The sequence below is a fragment of the Chinchilla lanigera genome, unplaced genomic scaffold (assembly GCF_000276665.1).
Source record: "Chinchilla lanigera isolate Chin_1 unplaced genomic scaffold, ChiLan1.0 scaffold00131, whole genome shotgun sequence".
NCBI classification, from domain to species: domain Eukaryota; kingdom Metazoa; phylum Chordata; class Mammalia; order Rodentia; family Chinchillidae; genus Chinchilla; species Chinchilla lanigera.
Genome location: NW_004955532.1, coordinates 1,792,275 through 1,812,125, shown reverse-complemented (window position 1 = coordinate 1,812,125; position 19,851 = coordinate 1,792,275). Strand labels below are relative to the sequence as shown.

Sequence of the window (19,851 nt, the reverse complement as noted above, 5' to 3'; positions counted from 1 at the left end):
GCGACTCCCGAGCCGCGGCACCCAGGCCGCGCGGGCCCGCGCCATCCAGAGCGGCCCCGGGCGAGGGCTCTCGTCCCGAAGGCTCGGCGCGCCCTCTCTCCCTGCCTGGACCCTTACCGAGGCAGCGCAGCCTCCGCGGCCCGCTCCTCCTTTTCCTCAGCCGCCGCCACCGACCCAGCGCCGCGGAGACCGGAACTTCCTCCCGGCGGGCCGCTGCTTCCACAAAGGCACCGCGCCGCCGTCTCCGGCGCTCTGCCCGCCGGGAAATGCAGTACTGCGGCCTCGGGGCCGCGCGGCCGCCTCCACTCCCACCGTGCCCCGCGCGCAGGGCGCCGGTCCTCGGGGGCGGGGCGTAGGGCGCGACGCTCACCGCAGCCAATAGGAAGGCGCGCTTCGCCCCCACGGGCCGCGGGGCCTGCCGGAAGCTTTGGTTTGGCCCCTGCGCTGCGCCCTGGTTTTCCTTCGACTTTCTGGGTTGGTTTGTTTTTGCGGTACTGGGGGTTAAACCTAGCGTCTTCGCAGCGAGGGACATCCCTACCTCTTTTTAAAAAATGTTTTAATTTCAGACAGGGGCTCGCTAAATTGCTCAGGTTGGGCTCGAACTTGCGACCTTCCAGGCCCAGGCTCCCTGATTATTGGGACCAGAGCCCTGTATCGCCTCACCCGGCTTTGCGCTGTCCTTGGAACTGAACAAGCCATAGTTTGTTTTTGCCGTTGCCCGGCCTAGCTTTACTTCCTGCCAGGAGGTTGGGTGCGTGCCTGGCCTGCCTCGCTTAAGACCACCTTATTAACAGTGTGGAGGAAATAAAGCCTTTCTGCTGCTGACAGTGCGTGAGCCCAGAGGAGGGCCTGCTTCCAGACCCTCCCAGCCTGGGGAACATAGTTCTTCCAAATGAGACCCAAGGATAGCTTGGATTAGGGAAGCAGCACATCACAGAGGCTCATCTCCTTTTCCTTCTGATCGTTTGTAGACATCCCAGTTCAAGAACAACAGACAGATATCACCCATGTTAAAGATTCCGTAGTCAGACCCATAAAGGGAAATACACTCGGCTTCCACAGGATGAGCTCCCAGGCAGTAAGTCTAACCCAGAGTGACTTGTGCAAGGTCAGAGAAACTGAAAGGAAACTGCAAATTGTTAATTACTGGAAAACAAAAAAGCACAACTTTCTTTTTTCATTCTTTTTTGGTTTTTTTTGTTTTGTTTTTTTCTAGTACCGGGAATCAAACTCACTATGTTGTGCTTGCCAGGCAGGCGCTGTGCCGCTGAGCTAAATCCCCAGCCCCTAACTTTCTGTTTCTTTGTTTGTTTGTTTTTTTCAGATAGGGTCTCCCTATGTCATTCAGGCTGGCCTTGAATTGTAGCAATCCTCCTGCTTCAGTCTCTAGAATGCTGGGATTACAGGTGTGTGCCATGACGCTCAGCAGGAAAACACAGATATTCTTCAATAGCTCACTTCCAGAATCTTTGTTAAGGAAAAGGAGCAGAGGTATGAGCTCCACAGGACAGGTTTATTTCAGAACAAACCTGAGAGGGACAGCTCTGGCACTAGATACGAGACCAGCTTACTCTCACACAGGCTATGAGGTCTCTTATAGGGTCATGAGCATAAAACAAGGCGGCTGTGGAAGGAAAAAGTCGCAGTGGGACTTTAGACAGGGAGAGTTCAATACAAAGTAGTTGTGGCTGTCCACCTGGGACAGGGTTTGAAAACGTACAGGGAGTTGTGTGTTATTTGTCAAGAGCAGGGCTGGACAATAATAACGGAATTATAGGGTATAGCTGTGCTTAGTGGGCCTTATCCAGCCTTAAGGATACAACTGCAACAGGTGTAAAAGCATAGCAGGGGAAAGGCATTGAAAGTGGTTTCTGCTCAGACCAGCATGGTGGTGGTCAGATTCCTTCACTTTTCAGCTAAAGTTCTTCCAGGAGCTAAGCTGGCTCCAAATTTCCTTGTTCATTGTCTACACTGTTGAAAGAATTGGGTTTTGTAGCCTAAATTCAACATAACGGAATAAAAGAAGTCTAATGCAAGAAATGCCCACAAAGCATTCTGAATAAAGCAGGTTTCACTGTAAAGAAAGGAGGTTGTTGGGTGAAGAGTCTTAAAATTACCTTCTTGCCCAGCTGGTGTGGGGGGGCTGAGGCAGAAGGATCACCATGTAATCCCAGCACTTGTAGGGCTGAGGCAGGAGGATCACCATGAGATCAAGGCCAGCCTGCACTACATAGTGAGGTCCTGTTTCTTTTCTTTTCTTTTTTTCTTTTTTTGGTACCAGGAATTGAACTCAGGACCTTGCACCTGCTAGGCAGGTGCTTGTGCCACTGAGCTATATCCCCAGCCTGTGAGGTCCTGTTTCAAAAAAAAAGCATGAAGGGGCTAAGGATTTAGCTTAGCAGCGCAGTGCCTGCCTGGCAAGCCCGAGGTCAGGAGTTTGATTTCCGGCGGGGAGGGAGGGGGACCAAAAAAAAAATCATGAAATGTGTGCTGTGAGACAGTTATTGTATCAGGCAATAGAGATACAAGAACGAATGAAGATAATACATTGTTGCCCTAGTAGAGAAGGGAGTAGGATGGTTGTTGGACACAGACCAACTAAGATACAGTGTGTAATCATTCTGGTGGTAATAAATGTTATGGAAATAAATAAGGCGGGGAGCCAGGTATGGTGGCTCAGACCTATACTCCCAGAACTCAAGAGGCTGAGGAGGCAGGAGAATCATAAGTTCGAGGCCAGCCTGGGCTACACGGTGAGTTCACGGCCACCCTGAACTTCATAGACCCTGTTTCAAAAAAACCCAAATAAATAAATAAGAAAGAAGGAGAAGCCAGAGGTAGTGACACACGCCTGTAATCCCAGCACTCGGGAGGCTGAGGCAGGAGAATTGCTGTGAGTTCAAGGTCAGCCTGGGCTACAAAGTGAGTTCAAGCCCAATTTAAACTGCATAGTGAGACCCTGTCTCAGAAAGAGAAAGAAAGAAAGAAAGAAAGAAAGAAAGAAAGAAAGAAAGAAAGAAAAGAAAAGAAAAAAGCGGAGCAGGAGGCAATTGTAACTTTAAGTTGGGCTGTCATTGAAACCTTGACCCAAAGATGAACAGCTATGCTAGCAGAATATCTAGGCAAAGTGTTCTGGGCAGAAAGAACAGCAAGGGCAAAGGCTATGATGTGTGGGCATGCCTGGAATTTTCCAGAACCAGGAAGGAGTCTGGAACTGTTGTTTTGGGGTAAGCGTGGGAGGAGGGCATCTCCTTCCCATGTCTTGCAGGTTGCTGAGATAAGTTTGGTTTCTGTGAGGAAGGAGATGGAAAGTTATTTGAGGACCCTGAATAGAGGAATATTGAACTAAATTCTATGTTAACAGGGTTCCTCTGGCTGTTTTGTTGAAAATAGATTGAAGATGAGAAAAAAACCAGAAGCAGAACAGCTTGATAAGAGACCGCTGTAATATTCCAAACATAGAGGATTGTGCTTGTACAGTACAGCCACAGTAGAAATAGGAGACATATTGGCTGGGGTAAGGGAAGTGGGGGAAGAATGCAGGAGGAGCAGCTGTGGTAGGAAGAGTAGGCGTTCAGGTTTGGGGAGCTTGACTTTTTGATGCTGAGGAAATAAGTGGGACATAGACTTGGCAGTTGGATTCTTCAGTTTGGAGTTTAGGATAAAGATAATGCTAAGAGACACAATTCTGGGAGGTATCAACACATCACAAGTATTTAAAGCCATGGGCCTGGGTAGGTGACCAAAGGAATGAGGGAGTAACTATAGACAGAAGACAGATAGAAGGTGGAGAAGAAGGGGGAACAGAAGAGGGCGGGGGAGTGGCAGCAGCAGCAGCTGGGCATGGTGGCACACACCTATAATCTGAGTACTCAGGAAGCCTTAGGCAGGAGGATCACCATGAGTTTGAGGGCAAGATAGGCTACATAGTAAGTTGAGGGCCAGCCTGAACTACTTGACAAGATCCTGTCTCAAGCCTGGCGTGGTGGGGCACGCCTGTAATCCTAGTACTCAGGAGGCTGAGGCAGGAGGATCATTACAAGTTCAAGGCCAGCCTGGGCTACAAAGTGGGCTCAAGACCAGCCTGAACTGCATAGTCTCAAAAAAAAAAAAAAAAAAAAAGCTGGGGCTTTAAGGATCTCACCTGGAGGTAACAGGAAGTGCTGCACAGTTAATTGTTAATTGTTGTTATGGTTTGTGACTGGATGTCTCCCCAAAGCCTCATGCAGTCATGGGGTGGGCTTCTAGAGTTTATGATTGATCCATGGTCCAATGCTGGGATTATGGGTGTGAGTGCTACACCCGCCCTGGGGCAGATAGTTTGCATATGAAAGGCAGAGAAAGAGGCTTGCTGGCTACTGCTCCTCCCTTTTGCTCTTGTTGCTTTAGCTGTGTTCCGCCCGCCATGAACTGTTGCCCTCTGCCATGTACCACTCTGCCTTGGAGCCAGCTGAATATGGACTGAAACCTCCACAAACTGTGAGCTAAATAAACCTTTCCTGCCTTCATTTTGGGTGCTGGGTATTTTGTCCCAGCAATGAGAGAAAAGTAACCAAGACAACTGTGTTAAAGTCCAAGATAAAAGTAGCATCTTTATAAATTGGAATTGATGGGAGGGTTTGCTGTTGTTTCCTGTAGTACCAAGGATTGAGCCTATAGCCTTTGGACTGAGCTACATCCCCTGCCCTCTCCTCATTTTTGAGACAGGGTTTTGCTAAGATACCCAGGCGGGGCTAGAATTTGGGATCTCCCAGCCTCAGCCTCCCAGAGTGCTGGGATTTCAGACAGGCACCACCATACCCAGCTCTGTAAAATATTTTAGTAGTATCCACTGGTTTGCACTATTAGCGAGTTACAAGCACAAGTCTTAACCAGAAGCACGTAGGCTATATGGCTATTTGCTTACCTAAGTAGAGATCATACTTCCAGAATATGGTATACTTGTCTGGTAGAGCTGATGTGCTTAAAAGCAAGCGTGAGAATCTGAGATCATCCCGAGATCCATGTGGAGATTATCAAAGAGACTGGTTAGGGGGCTGGGGATTTAGCTCAGCGGCAAAGTGCCTGCCTGGCAAGTGCAAGGTCATGAGTTCGATTCCTGGTACCAGAAGAAAAAACAAAAAACAAACAAAAAAACAACAACAACAAGGAGACTGGTTAGGTAGAAAACTTTTAAAATTTCTTTCTATGGAAATCAATTCCATAGAGTAAAACTTTGGGTTAATGAAATAGAGCCAGTATATTTTTGTACCACTCAGAGAATATAAGTAAGATCTTTGTTTTTTTTCCAATACTGGTAAGTGAACTTGCACATGCTAGGCAAGGACTATATCACTCTGCTATACCACAGCCCTGAGAATGTAAAATCTTTTTGACTTGTATTTGTGTGAGGGGAGCTGTTTTAAAGTCTTATAATGTGATAAGCAAGAGCAAAACTGCATAAATGATGAATGCCCTAAGGGAGGGAACCTGCAGTCCTGAGCTTATGGAGAGAGGAAATACTGAGTAACCTGTGGAGACATGGAGAGGATCCTCTTGCTTCCTCCACTTTCCATTCCAAGGGAAAGAACAATTAAGAAATGGCATTTTGTCACAGGGGAAGCTTCCCTTATACGACACAAGGGAAGGACTTGATGGCCTTATGCAAAGCTATCTCCTGTAAAATGCCACAGTGGTATTGCCACCATATCAGTCACATGCCAGTGTGGTGCAGCAGGCTGCAAGTGGAAGCCATCTGAGACTGTGAGGAAAACCCCAGGCTGAGCCAGGCCTGGTGGCACAAGCCAGTAATCCCAGCACTTGGGAGGCTGAGACAGGAGGATCATTGCGAATTTGAGACCAGCCTGAGCTACAAAGTGAGCCCAAGGCCAGCCTGAACTGCAGAGTAAGACCCTGTCTCAAAAAGACCAAAAAACAAAAAACAAAAAAACCAGAAAAACCCCACAAAAAACCCAGGCTGAGCATAGAGCTGAATTAGATGCAGAAGACAACCTCGGGTGGTTGTTGAAGCAGCAGGAAGAGTCAGAGGTGTGATTTGTTTTGTTTTGTGGCTTTCTGTTTGTCTATTTGTTGTTTTTATTTAGACAGGGTTCACTATGTCGTTCAGGCCGGCCTAGAACTCATGGCAACCCTCCTGCCTCGGCTGCAGAAGTGCTGGGATTACAGATGTGTGCCACCACGCCTGGCTCAAAGGTGTGATTTTTTTTTTTTTTTTTTTTGTCTCTTTTTGAGACAAGAGTCTCACTATGCAGTTCAGGCTGGCCTTGAACTCACTTTGTTGCCCACGCTGGCCTCGAACTCACAAGGATCCTCCTGTCTCAGCTTCCTGAGTGCTGGGATTACAGGTGTGTGCCACCATGCCCAGCCTTCCTTCATTCTAGAATTGTTGGGAGAATTAAACATGAAGCTATAAAGCAAGTTAATTGCTTCAGAAATATATATAGTATTGTCAATCCCTAATTTTACTTATTTTTAAACTGTTCTCCAAAAATAATAGCTGCTGAAGAAAGCCTTATGTTTCTTATTGTTTTTATTGCTTTGTATCTAGGAAATTACGGTGTTTCTTCTCCGGCAAATTACCTGGGCAACTTTTTTTCTATGGGGAACTTTTAAAATAATACTGATGGGGCTGGGGATTCAGCTCAGCGGCACAGCGCCTGCCCGGCAAGTGCGAGGTCGTGAGTTTGATTCCCGGTACTGGAAACCTCCCTCCAAAAGAAAATAATAATAATACTGATGCTTGGTTCCCACGTCCGCCTAATTAAATCGAAACCTCTATGGATTCGTGTTTTTTGATGCTCCCCGGATTATTCTATGTTTAGTCATAACTTCATACTGATACATTAAATCAAAGAGATGTTTTTAAGCCTAGTTAGCGGGGCTTATGCGCATGCCCACATCCTTTACAATCAGTATGGCTGCGCCCACTGGTGACATTTCTCCAGCCCTAAATTTGTACTTCTTTTGCAATCAGTGGGGAAATGACGCGGATGCTCCTTTCTGTCCGGTGAAACAACCCTCCAGCTGGTTCGGACGCAGCGTCCAGAGTTCGCGTCTGTAGCCGCGCGCGGCTTTGAGCCCCGCCCGGCAGGCGACCCGACCTGAGCCAGGCCCCGCCCCGGCTCCGAGGGCCCCGCAGCCCCACAGCGCCGCCCGCGGCGGGGAGGGGCGACTGCAGCTCCCACAATGCACCCGGGGGCGGGCTGGGTCTGGCGGCGGGGCCGGAGCTGGGCCTGGGCTGGGTGAGATCGCGGAGAGCTGTCTTCCCGCATCGGCGGCCGGGCCAGGGCCGGCAGGAGGAGTGGGCACCTGCACTGTGGCCATGTCTGTGTCAGCCAGGGACCGGGGCCCCGCAAACCTCCGCCCTCAGGCCAAACCCGGCCGGACACTCGTGTTTCCGCGGGGGTCTGGCAGAGGACAGTGACTGGCACCCCCCGTGCGCCCGGTGTTCCCCCCAAAGAAATAGGTGAGTCCGCCTTTCCGCCCACGTGGCCTGAGAGCTCCCACAGTCGGCAGAGCTGTCATCCCTGCAGGGAGGGGCTTGAAGGCTCGGGGTCCCTATCACCTACAGCACTATTTGCCATGGGAGGCCCGGATCTCCCTGGGACCCCCAGCCGGCTGGCCCCCTAGCTGAGGAATAAAAGCATGAGGGCTGGAACCCACCTTTGGCAAGGTGGGTGGTCAGGATCCCCTAGGAGGCAGGGGCTAGGTCAGATCACCCCTTCGTGCACAGGCGCTCCTCTTGAGAGTCCTCTTAAAAAGCCACAGAGGTGCAGCTCTTGGAAGCGTCGTGGGACTTGGGACTTCGTTCTCCACAGTACCCTGGTGCAGATAACTGGGCTGCCCCTTGCCAAGTTCAGGTTTACTTGAAGAGTGGGACCAGCCCAAAGTGACAAGGACTATGCTAGGCTTTCAGCATAGAATAGGCACCCTGCTGAACCAAGCACAGCACAGCCTCTGGCCCCTGTCCTGCCACGTGTGGTGTGTGCTGGCACCGCCCTCCAGGTAGCCCATTCCCCAAATGGTTAAGGCAGGGTGAAGCACTATTCAAGCAGGAAGAGGAAGCAAGGTGGTTAGGCGCCGGCAGGGAGGGGCTTTTGCGAGGCGCTCCCTGCTCCATGGCCACCTGAGGGAGGCAGCACTAGAAGAGCTCGTTGTGCCTACCTGCTTGGTGACGTTGCCTCAAGCTCCGTTGGGCACTTCTAGGAAAGTAGCAAGCCCTGAGGGCATCTAGAGGGAGTGCCTGGAAAGGGCACCTACCCGTAGAGGCGTATGGGGCTGGTGGAGAGACCTCCCTCCCAGCTTCAGAGCTCCCAGAAGCTTTGGCTGCACAGGCTGAGGCTGCAGTGAGGTTGGGGGAGACTTTGCTATGATGCACTCAGCCTTCCTGCCTAAGTTTTCAGGGTATGCAGAAAGCTGTTTGCTTCTTCAGGCTTTCTGGCTAGAAGTCCAGACTGACCTTGAAGAGGCTGAGATGCTGGGATCTCACATGGCGAGGGAACTGTTGTGAAAGAAGCATCCACTAGCCCTCCACAGCTGGCCCTTCCATGCAGGTACCGGGTTGGGCACACTTAGACACACTAGACTCAGTCAGCTGAAGCTTACTAGGGATCAGGCTATTGTAGGCCTTATTTGGATTTTTTTTTTTTCGTTTTGAGACAGGGAGGGTCTCACTATGCCATTCAGGCTGGCCTTGAGCTCACTTTGTAGCCCAGGCTGGCCTTGAACTCGCAATGATCCTCCTGCCTCAGCCTCTTGAGTGCTGGGATTACAGGTGTGAGCCACCATGCCCAGCTTGTTTTATTTTTTACTTTGAGACAGTCTCACTAAGTTGCCCAGACTGGGCTTGAATTTGTGAGCTTCCTGCCTACCTTCCCAGGTAGTTGAGGTAACAGGTGTGTACCATTGTGCCCTTCCCTTGTTTGGATCTTTGATCCACAAGTGCAAGGCCACAGAGCAGGGACATTTTGCAGATCAAGGAACTAAACTGGGGAGAGGCTTCCAGGAGTAGCAGAAAGCTAGTGCTCCATTTCTAAAACTCCTATCAAAAACCAGTTAGCCTGGTACTACCCCCAGCCTACGGCCCATAGGCAGCTTTTTTAGCCTGATGTCACAGGTGGATCACTTCAGCTAGAGCTGAAGGTCACAGCCAAATGCCCAGGTTACCACCAAATGCTCAGGCCACTCATCCAGGATCTGTTTCAGGGAAAGCAAACTCTCAAAGGACTGATTGATGTGACAGAGACCCCTGGATCTGTGTGTAAGTGCTGTTAAGTCTGACTGCTAAGTAAGTATGGTGATGTACGCCTATAATCCCAACACAGAAGGCTGAGGCAGGAGGATTGCCTGGACCTGGAGGCCCACCTAGGGTTCATAGTGAGTTCAACGCCAGTTTGAACTACATAATGAGACCCTGTCACCAAAAAACCAAAGCAAAGCAAAACAAAACAAAAACATCATGTGTCAGTGGTAGCTGCTGAGTATATAAACACCTGCTTTGTGCCGTAGTAACCAAATCCCGTGTATTGTCTCGTCTAATCCTCATACAGTCCAGTGGATCCGCACCATCAGATGGTGAAGGGAATACTGCTGCACGTGTCTCTGATGGGCTGAAATTCGTAGCAGGCCGCAGAGTGACTTTCAGCCCAGAGAAGTAAACCAGAGTGAGCAGGGGTGTTGCCGGAAGGCCTCTTTGATAAGGCAGCACTTGAGGAGCAACCCAGAGGACAGGAGGGAGGAAGTCGTGCACTGGCCCAGGCAGGAAAATGCATGGCGTGGGGCCCAGGGGTGTATCCGGCAAGGGTAGGGTTGGAAGTAGAAGAGAACGTAAGGCCATGTGACTGGCCTGAAGCAGACTTAGTGGGGAGAAAGGGTAGGAGGTAAGGTGAAAGGATTGCCAGCTACAGTGGTAGTGGCACATCCTATAATCCCTGGGCTTTGGGACAAGCATTCTGGTTTGTTTTTTTTTGAGACAGGGTCTTGTTGTGTAGTGCAGGCTGGCCTTGAACTCACTACATAATCCAGGCTGGCCTCAGACTTGCAGCGACCCTCCTTCTTCAGCCTCCCAGGTGCTAGGATTATAAACGTGTGACACTAGGCCCAGTGAGGAAGAAGGATTGTAAATTCAAGCCCACTCTCAGTGATCTGGATACTTAGTGAGACTATCTCAGAATTAAAAAAAGAAAAGGGGAGCTGGGCATGGTGGTGCATAGCTGTAATTCTGGCACTTGGGAAGCTGAGGCAGGAGGATCACCACAAATTCAAGGCCAGCCTGGACTATAGTGATTCAAGTCCAGCCTAAGCTATATAGTGAGACCTTGTCTCAAAAAAAAAAAAAAAAGTAAAGGAGGAGAGTTGGCTGTAGATGTTGCTTGTGCAAAGGCCATGGGTTCAGTCCTCCAAGTCCCCCTCCAAAAAAGGGAGGGTATTGAGTAAGACACTGTGCACCCCTGTGAGAAATCAGCTTTCCTGCTAAGAGAAGTAGGCCATTACAGAGTTGTGAGCAGAGGAATTACCTGACCTGACTTGTGTGAGCTGTGAGGAGGACAGGCTATGCAGAGGCATAGCCAAAAATGGAGACCCTGGTTGGGAGACTCTTGTGAGGTAAGGGAGGATTATCCAGCCTGGTGATCACAGAGCCAATGACAGGTGCTCAGATTTTGCATACAGAATTTGCCACATAATATCCAGGTGAGTGTGGTGGCACGCATCTGTAATTCCAGCACTCAGGAGGCTGAGGGAGGAGGATGACAAGAAGTTTAAGGCCATCCTGGGTTACAAAGTGAGTTTAGAGCCAGCCTGAACTACATGGCAAGACCCTGTCTCAAAAACAAAACCAAACAAAGCAAAACAAAACAACAAACAAAAATCTATTATCTGTTCTGTGAAAGTTGGACATTCTGTCTAGAATCATAGTGTTCGTTAGTGTCTTTTCCTATTATTTGTTGCTTTTTCTTTTCTTTCTTTTCTTTTCTTTTCTTTCCTTTTTTTTTTTTTTTTTTTTTTTTTTTTTTTTTTTTTTTTGTCTTTTTGAGACAGGGTCTGGCTATGCAGTTCAGGCTGACCTTGAACTCACTTTGTAGCCCAGGCTGGCCTTGAACTCACAGTGATCCTCCTGCCTCAGCCTCCCGAGGGCTGGGATTACAGGCATGTGCCATCACGCCTGGCTAAAAACTTATTTTCTTGTGTGGTGCTGGGATTGAACCCAGGGCCTTGTGCATGCAAGGCAAGAGCTCTACCACCGAGCCACATCCCCAGCTCGTGCCTTGTTTTTTTAAATGTAATAAAAGTATAATGCTTTTCTCATCAAACCCCACCTCCCACTTTTCTAAAATACAAGGAAAACATGTGTTTACTGCACACTTAATAAACTATCGTATGAGGACATAAAGTGGTTAAAGCATTCCCTGCTTCCCTTTCTCCCATCTTTGCAGTGCTGAAGGTCACACCTACGCCTCCGTGAGGCAGGTCCTCTGCCACTGAGCCTGCTGGCTGCTTTGGTGCAGTATCATGGTCTCTTTTAGTGTCAGCAGCTGTCATAATATAAGTAAGCCCCTTTGCTCACACCTACTGATTTATATCAGTTCTATTTGGAATGTAACTTGAGACTTTAAGTACATGTTACTTTATTAAAAATGTAAATTAAATTTTATTATATAAGTGTAGATTTTTTTCTATATAAATTATATGCTGAATCAATTTGTTATTATCATTATTTTTCTTGAGATGAAGTCTCATTGTGTAGTTCAGGCTGGCCTCAAACTCAAAATGATCCTCCTGCCTCAGCCTCGTGAGTGCTGTGATTATAGGTGTGTGCCACCAAGCCCGGCCAACTTTGTATTATTATTTAGCTATTGCTGTGTAAAAAAAGATCCCAAAACATAGCGGTTTAAAACAGTTACATATTAGCTGGGTATGGTGGCCCACAGTTGCAGTCCCAGCACTCAGGAGGCTGAGGCAGGAAGATTGCTGCAAGTTTGAGGTCAGCCTGGGATCGGTTCAAGGCCAGCCTGAAATGCATAGCGAGACCCTGTGAGTTCAAGGCCAGTCTGAAATGCATAGCAAGACCCTGTCTCAAAAAGACAAACATACATACATACATACATAAAATAAAACAATCATATATTGTATCTCTGACAGTTCTTATGGGTCTGGAATTTGGGAACAGTTTAACTAGGTGGTTCAGGCACAGGGTCTCTCATGAGTCCACAGTCATCTAAAGGCTTGATAAGGTCTTGATGATTTTCAAATTCAAGAAATACAAGAGGATAGTAGACAAAAACAGACCTCCAGCCTAAAGAAAAGCCCGTTGGCTTATATCTCACCTGTTTTTCTGCAAGGACTAAAATAAAAGGAATTACTGATAACTGCCATTTTGAATGGCAAAATGTTGAAGAATGTGGCATGAAGGACACCAGGGCATAGACTGTTATAGTTCCCGAACCAGTGCTCCCTTCCTACAGTGACTTTGAGCACCTTGAGCTCTCCATTCTTTCATCCACGGAGCTGGCCTGACTTGCCTCACAGAGGACTACCCAGGATTACATAACATAACCCACATACACTTAAGGTGCTGCCCTGACACTCAGGAAGTGTTAGCGTCTATTAACAGTTTGTTAAAAATTTTTGCATTTTATGAACTTTTTTTTGTTGTATGTTTTGAGACAGGGTCTTGCTGTGTAGTTCAGGCTGGCCTTGAGCTCACCTTGTAGTCCAGGGTAGCCTTGAATTTACAGTGATCCTCCTGCCTCAGCCTCCCAGTTGCTGGGATTACAGGCATGTGACACCCCACCTGGTTTATATTACTTTTTTCTTTTTTTGAGACAGAGTCTCGCAGTGTAGTTCAGGCTGGCCTTGAACTCACTGTGTAGCCCAGGCTGCCCTCAAACTTGCAGCAATCCTCTTGCCTCAGTCTTCTAAGTGCTGGGATTGCAGGTATATGTCACTAAGCCCAGTTATAAATTTTCATTTTTTATTTTATTTATTTATTTTTTGTCTTTTTGAGACAGGATCTTACTCTGTAATTCAGGCTGGCCTTGAGCTCACTCTGTAGCCCAGGCTGGCCTTGAACTCACAATGATCTCTTGCCTCAGCCTCCCGAGTGCTGGGATTACAGGCGTGCGCCACCACACCCGGCCAGTTACACATTTTTAAAAGATTTAAGTATGTATGATTTTTGTGTTTTATTTTATTAAAAGTAAAAATATATTGGGTGCCTATAATCCCAGCACTTGGAAGGCTGAGCCAGGAGGGTTACTGGGAGTTCAAGGCCAGCCTGAGCTATACAGTGAGACCCTATTTCAAAAATATGAAGAAAAAAAAAAAAAAAGTCAAGCCTAGCCTGGGCAATTTAGTGATTGTTTCAAAATTAATTTAATTTTTAAAAATAAAATAAAATAATAAAGGGCTGGGAAGATGGTGAAGGCCCACTGCAGTGTGAAGGCCCTGGGTTCAATCTTCAGTGCAAAACAACAAAAAAAGAGAAGCTACTGAGGTAGGCACAGTGAAAGATTACCACATGAGGACAACGGTGACCTTTCTTTTTTTATACTTGTCTGGGTTTTCCATAACAAATATATCTCCTTTCATAATCAGAAAATAAAACATGTATTTGTTTGTTTTGGTGGTACTGAGGATTGAAACCAGTGCCTTCACACCGAGCATCTTTTAAATTTTTTATTATGTATTTATTATTTATTAATTTATTTATTGAGACCGAGTCTCACTAAGTTGCCCAGGCTGGGATCTAACTTATAACCTGCCTGCCTCAGCCTCCCAGAGTCCTGGGATTAGAGGTGTGTGCCACTGCACCTGGCTAATACTTATTGTTTTAGAGAGGAATACTCATAACCCATTCCCTAGGGATTTGTGTTGATGGGCTCCTGGTAAGGGATGCTCTCCTGTACGTTCGTGTTTTTTTTTTTTTTTTGGTACCGGGAATCGAACTCACGAACTCGCACTTGCCAGGCAGGCGCTGTGCCACTGAGCTAAATCCTCAGCCCCCTCTCCTGTGCTTTCAATGGTGATAATGCCAGCGACTCTACCAGTTGCACTTTGCCTTTGCCTTCTGTGATGCTTTGGTTCACCCCACAGGAGAGCTGAAAGCATGGCTGCCGACGTGCAGAGGAAGAGAAGCAGTGACTGCCCTGATGGCACCTTGGCTCCTTCTGATGGACAGAGTGTGGAGAGAGCCGAGAGCCCCACGCCAGGACTGGCCCAGGGGATGGAGCCAGGTATGGGCGGATTGTGCAGTCCCGGCCAGTTGACAGCTGGGGTGGGGATTTCCAGACACTCTTTCTGCCCCACCTGCTCCGACACTTGTTTTGTCACTCCCTGGGTACTGCCAGGTGCCGGCGTTGCTGTGGAGAGCTGGGTGTGGGCTGCACCTGGCCGTCCTCTCCATTTCCTGCGGTGCTGCTCAGCCTGTGCTCCTGGCTCCTGTTCGCAATCTACAGTGCACCTCCCTGGTTCCTTCTCCCCTCCGCAGGTCTCGCCTCAAATGCCACAGCCTCACAGATGGAGCCTGCTGTGACCAAATTCTGTCCTAGGACACTAGTTATTTTGTGACTATTTGTGGCCATCTTTTTGTGACTATTTGTGGCCATCTGTTGGCCATCTTTTTCTTCCACAAGATTGTGCGCTCTTTGTGCACCTCACAGTCACGTCGCCGTGCATAGTGTGGTGCTGAAATCATAATAGAGATTCAAAGTACTTGTTGAACCATTCGGTCAAAAGTAATCAGTAAAGGAGCCAGGCACAGTGGCACATACCTATAGTCTCAGCTACTCAGGAGGCTGAGGCTGGAGGATCACAAATTTAAGGCCAACTTAGACAATTTAGACCCTGTCTCAAAATGAAAAAACATTTTCTAAGGGCTGAGGATGTAGTACTGTGGTAGAGCAGTTGCCCGGTGTGCTCAAGGCCCTGGGTCCCATCCACAGTATCACAAAAGAAAAAAGAAAAGAAAAGGAAGGAAGGAAAAGAGAAAGAGATAAAAGACAGAAAGAAAATACACGATGGGGCCTGGGGATGTCGTTCAGTGCGATAGTGCTTGTGTAGCATGCTTGAAGCCCTGGGTCCCTCCCTGTGCTGGGGGAGCCACAGGCTAGTGGAGTCCAGCAGGGGCTCCTGGGTGGGTCGGGGAGCCTCCCCCAGGGAGAGATTCATCAAGCAGGGGTGGTGCTTCCGGCACAGGGAGGGGTAGTGGACTCACAGCACGCTGCTCTTGAGGATTACTACTGTATTTGGGGAGACAAACAATAGCTTGCAAGCTTCCCAAAGGGTATCAATGAGAGAGAGAGGATGCAGTGTCTGGGTTTAGAGTCAGGTAAAGAGGTAACATCTTCCCCAAGAACTGAGGTCTGATAAGCAGCCAGGCTTGCGGGCAGGTGGGAGTGCTCTCCAGGCAAACAGTAGGCACAGAGCTCCTGAGGTAAGTTGGGGCGTGTGAAGGGTGTCCAAAGAGCACATGGATGAAGGCCAGTGTGACTGGGATGGGCAGAGGATGGGCAACGGCATGGGCAGCAAGATAAGTGTGAGAGAGGTAGGCCGAGACCAGCTGCACTGCTGCCGTGAGGGCTGGGTCTCCCTCGAGGCATGATGGGAGGAGACAGATCCGCTGTAAATTGCAGACTCCATGCAGACAGTAGCTGGAGGGAAGAGTGTCTAGGCCCCACCAGGGCAGGCGGCCATGCTGGAGGGGCCACATTGGGCACCTTGCTGTGCAGAGTACCTGCCAGCAGCGAGCCCTCTAAGCACCAGTGCTTTTGGCTTGCAGGTGCCGGGCAGGAGGGTGCTATGTTCGTCCATGCCCGTTCCTATGAAGACCTGACTGAGTCAGAGGATGGGCCAGCTTCTGGGGACAGCCCCAAGGAGGGTGCTGGGGGTCGCCCGCCACTGCCTACTGACATGCGCCAGATCAGCCAGGACTTCAGTGAGCTCAGTACCCAGCTGACGGGCGTGGCCCGTGACCTGCAGGAGGAAATGCTGCCTGGGAGCGCCGAGGACTGGCCAGGACCCCCCAGCGCAGCCAGTCGGCCAGCGACAGAGCCCCCAGGGGAGGGCACAGATGAAGGGGATGAGAAGGACGCCGTGGAGGCGTGGCGCCTGCACCAGAAGCACGTCTTCGTGCTGAGTGAGGCGGGGAAGCCGGTGTACTCCCGCCACGGCTCGGAGGAGGCGCTTTCCAGCACCATGGGCGTCATGGTGGCCCTGGTGTCCTTCCTGGAGGCAGACAAGAACGCCATCCGCTCCATCCACGCAGGTGAGCCACCGCAGAGGGCAGCAGGGAGGGCTCCGCGGGCCAGGGTGACTTCAGAGAGGGTTTGGGGCCCCACAGACCAGAGCAGGGGCTGTGCTGTGTGAGGAGGTCAGTCCTTCGCCCTGAGCCTCGAGGTCCTCAGCTGGACGCAGGGTACCGGCACTGCCAGCAGCCTCACGGGAGTGCGGCAGGACTAGAGGCAGCTCTGACGTGAGCTCTGCTGGTTGAAGTGGTCAGAACTGCCTGGGGAGGTGCCCAAAAAACAAACCCCAAAACCCACAAATCCCAAACTGCACCCTGGGCCTACCCAGCCCGTGCCAGCAGTTGCCACACTTGAGAATGTGTGTTTCTCTGAAGAGCTTCTAGTTCGGTTGTTTTTTTTTTTTTTTAATCAGCTTTTGTTGGTACATTTTAGATATCCACAGTGATCAGCTTCTTGTGTTTTTGAGGGCGTCCGTCTGTGAAGCCAGTGGCAGGGGAGGGGGACAGCGGCTCCTGTGTTCACCCCGTGCCCCTGAGGCCCTGCCCAGCGCAGAGCTCTGAGCCAGGAGAGGAGGTGGGAGGTGGAGGGCTGCGCAGAGTGGCAGAGCGGGGAGCGGCCCTCGGGGAGGGCCCCTGGGGGCGGGGCTGAGGCCGGCACCCTCCCCGCCCCTAGATGGCTACAAGGTGGTGTTCGTGCGCCGGAGCCCGCTGGTGCTGGTGGCGGTGGCGCGCACGCGGCAGTCGGCGCAGGAGCTGGCGCAGGAGCTGCTCTACATCTACTACCAGATCCTGAGCCTGCTCACCGGTGCGCAGCTGAGCCACATCTTCCAGCAGAAGCAGAACTACGACCTCCGCCGCCTGCTCTCGGGCTCGGAGCGCATCACCGACAACCTGCTGCAGCTCATGGCGCGAGACCCCAGCTTCCTGATGGGGGCGGCGAGGTGCCTGCCCCTGGCCGCGGCCGTGCGGGACGCCGTGAGCGCCAGCCTGCAGCAGGCGCGCGCGCGCAGCCTGGTCTTCTCCATCTTGGTGGCCCACAACCAGCTCGTGGCGCTAGTGCGCCGCAAGGACCAATTCCTCCATCCCATTGACCTGCACCTGCTCTTCAACCTCATCAGTTCCTCCTCGTCCTTCCGCGAGGGCGAGGCCTGGACGCCCGTGTGCCTGCCCAAATTCAACGCGGCAGGCTTCTTCCACGCACACATCTCGTACCTGGAGCCCGACACGGACCTCTGCCTGCTGCTCGTCTCCACGGACCGCGAGGACTTCTTTGCGGTCTCTGACTGCCGCCGGCGCTTCCAGGAGCGCCTTCGCAAGCGCGGAGCCCACCTGGCGCTGCGGGAGGCGCTGCGCACGCCCTACTACAGCGTGGCCCAAGTGGGCATCCCGGACCTGCGCCACTTCCTCTATAAGTCCAAGAGCTCAGGACTCTTCACCAGGTGAGGGAGGGCACTGCTTCAGGGAGACAGATTGGGGAAGGGCAGCCTGGTTGGTCTGTACTGTAGGATGCCGCCCTGAAGCTGACCACGCCTCTAGGAGTGGACCGGTACGTTGGGGGCCCTTTTACTCTGGCACCAGAGACCCAGACTTCCCATTATCCCACAGGCTACAGTCTCTCTGTCACTGCCCATAAAGCCCAGGAATGACCCATATGCCCAGGGAAAGAAGCTGGGGGAGAACTCTCCCAGGGCCTCTCCCTGGAACACCTGTCTGAGGCCTCATTTTGGTTTGGCCCACGAAGCAGAGCCTTCCCTCACCCACTTCCCCAGTGGGTGATCTGGACAGACGTGCCACCTTCTCACCCCTTTTTGGCCCAGAGGGTTTCCTAGATCACCTCTCCTCTACTCCGGGCTTGTCACTCTCTCTGGGGTACTGAACTTCAGATTGGCCCCTCCAGTGAAGGTTCCCCAAAGACACCCTGAGCTGGGGGAGTGAGGCCGGAGGGCATCAGTCCCTCCCAGGGAGACTTCTGTGGTGGAGATACAATGCCATGACCGAGGGAAGCATCTAGAGAATGAGACATGGCGTAGGGTCCCCCTGGCTAGGAATAGGTGTTTCCAGATCTTCAGAGGAGGCAGCAGAAGTCACGCCTTTGCACATTCATTCCCCCATCTGTAGTCCTGAGATTGAGGCCCCATACACCAGTGAAGAGGAGCAGGAGCGGCTGCTAGGGCTGTACCAGTACCTGCACAGCCGAGCCCACAATGCTTCCCGGCCGCTCAAGACCATCTACTACACAGGCCCCAAAGAGAACCTCCTAGCCTGGGTAAGGTAGCCCTGGATGGGCTGGGCTTTGAGGAGGTTCTGGGTAGAGGCCACAAGGAGCATCTGTCCTAGATGATCACCCTTTGCCCCCTCATCCAGGTGACAGGCGCCTTTGAACTCTACATGTGCTACAGCCCTCTGGGGACTAAGGCATCAGCCGTCAGTGCCATCCATAAGCTGATGCGCTGGATCCGTAAGGAGGAAGACCGCCTCTTCATCCTCACGCCCCTTACCTATTGATGGGAGTGTGTGCGGACTCGGCCCCCCAGGACCACTGGACATGGGAAGCCGTGGGAGCCTCGATGTGGGGCTGGCTTCTGCCCAGCCGGCAGTCAGGGACTGTGGGTTGCTGGGTGCATTAAAGTGCTTTGGGGAAGATATTTGTCAACGACCCGCCGCTGATTCTTTCACTCCTTCACTCTCACGCACAGGCTTTGGCTCCTCCTGTCCAGCCCCGTTCGTGTTTCCCATTCACAGAGGCACAGGGACGTTTAAGTTCCTCCCCTTGTACCCTAATACTAACATGAGGTCACACATTCTGAGCTGGACCCTGGATTGGAGCTGTTTTGATTCAGCTGAAGTCCTGCCTTGTGCATTGTCAGCCACCACTGTCCTGCTCCCCTGCACTTGTCCTCAGTGTGCCCCAGTGCCCGCCCCACCTCGGGCCCTGGGTGGGGCCCTTAGTCACGTGTCCCAAGGACCATTCCACCACCGGAGCTTTGTCTGTGGCTTTGCTTCATGGACCACTGTCCTTCAGCCCGGACTGAGCTGAGCAAGACAAGAATGATCAAAGCGGGGTGGTCCGGGCCTCAAGGCGGGTGGGAGTACTTGGTGGGCAGCCCAGAGTTCAGTATGAGTTCAGAGTTCTTTCTCCTTGTGGCCACAGGCCTCTGGGGGAACTACCCCTGTCTAGCCTCTTATGAAGGGGCGTCTACTTCAGCTCCCCCTCCTCAGTCAGCACATTCCTTAGAACAGCACCCAAGAATGAGTTAGATTAGCCAGGCGTGGTGGCACACTCCTGTAATCCCAGCACTCAAGAGGCTGAGACAGGAGGATTGTTGCAAGTTTGAGACCAGCCTGTGCTACAAAGTGAGCTCAAGGCCAGCCTGCACTGCGTAGTGAGACCCTGTCTCAAACAGACCAAAAAAAAAAAAAAAAAGGATGAGCTAGAACAGTCATAGCGAACCTATGGCGTGTGTGCTCTTACCACGGAAAACTCTAGAAGGTTCGCCATTGCTGAGCTAGAAGATCTGAGTGGAGATCACTTGAATCACATGGGAGCACATCTGTCTTCGTAAAGCTGATGCCGCTCGCTGCTCTGGGCCTTCTCCATCATCCTATTCCCT

General features: G+C 51.0%; 2 protein-coding genes across 4 annotated transcripts in view; one reads left to right on the top strand and one right to left on the bottom strand.

The window, feature by feature from the left end:
- Positions 1 to 332, bottom strand: part of Rbm6 (RNA binding motif protein 6) — a 102,758-nt gene extending 102,426 nt beyond the window's left edge. For both annotated transcript variants that reach the window (XM_013507616.1, XM_005410236.2), the window contains exon 1: positions 118 to 332. The gene's annotated coding sequence lies outside the window, so the exon portion shown is untranslated. The remainder of the gene's footprint in view (positions 1 to 117) is intronic.
- A 118-nt stretch (positions 333 to 450) lies between these two features.
- Mon1a (MON1 secretory trafficking family member A) lies at positions 451 to 18,893 on the top strand. 2 transcript variants are annotated; one of them, XM_005410238.2, is made up of 6 exons: positions 451 to 474; positions 14,092 to 14,231; positions 15,776 to 16,261; positions 16,914 to 17,679; positions 18,359 to 18,506; positions 18,605 to 18,745. In XM_005410238.2, the coding sequence occupies exons 2-6, from the start codon at positions 14,105 to 14,107 to the stop codon at positions 18,743 to 18,745; spliced, it is 1,668 nt and encodes a 555-aa protein (XP_005410295.1). In that variant the 5' UTR covers positions 451 to 474; positions 14,092 to 14,104. The 2 variants fall into 2 exon arrangements, with proteins under 2 accessions (XP_005410295.1, XP_005410296.1); XM_005410239.2 differs by lacking the exon at positions 451 to 474 and adding an exon at positions 7,198 to 7,465 and having other exon boundaries at positions 18,605 to 18,893.
- Positions 18,894 to 19,851: the final 958 nt, after the last annotated feature.

Excerpts from the sequence above, each read along its gene's own strand:
- Mon1a (XM_005410239.2), top strand. The coding sequence starts at position 14,105 with ATGGCTGCCGACGTGCAGAGGAAGAGAAGCAGTGACTGCCCTGATGGC. Across the intron at positions 14,232-15,775 it reads GGCCCAGGGGATGGAGCCAG|GTGCCGGGCAGGAGGGTGCT; the intron begins GTATGGGCGGAT and ends TTTGGCTTGCAG. Across the intron at positions 17,680-18,358 it reads AGCTCAGGACTCTTCACCAG|TCCTGAGATTGAGGCCCCAT; the intron begins GTGAGGGAGGGC and ends CCCCATCTGTAG.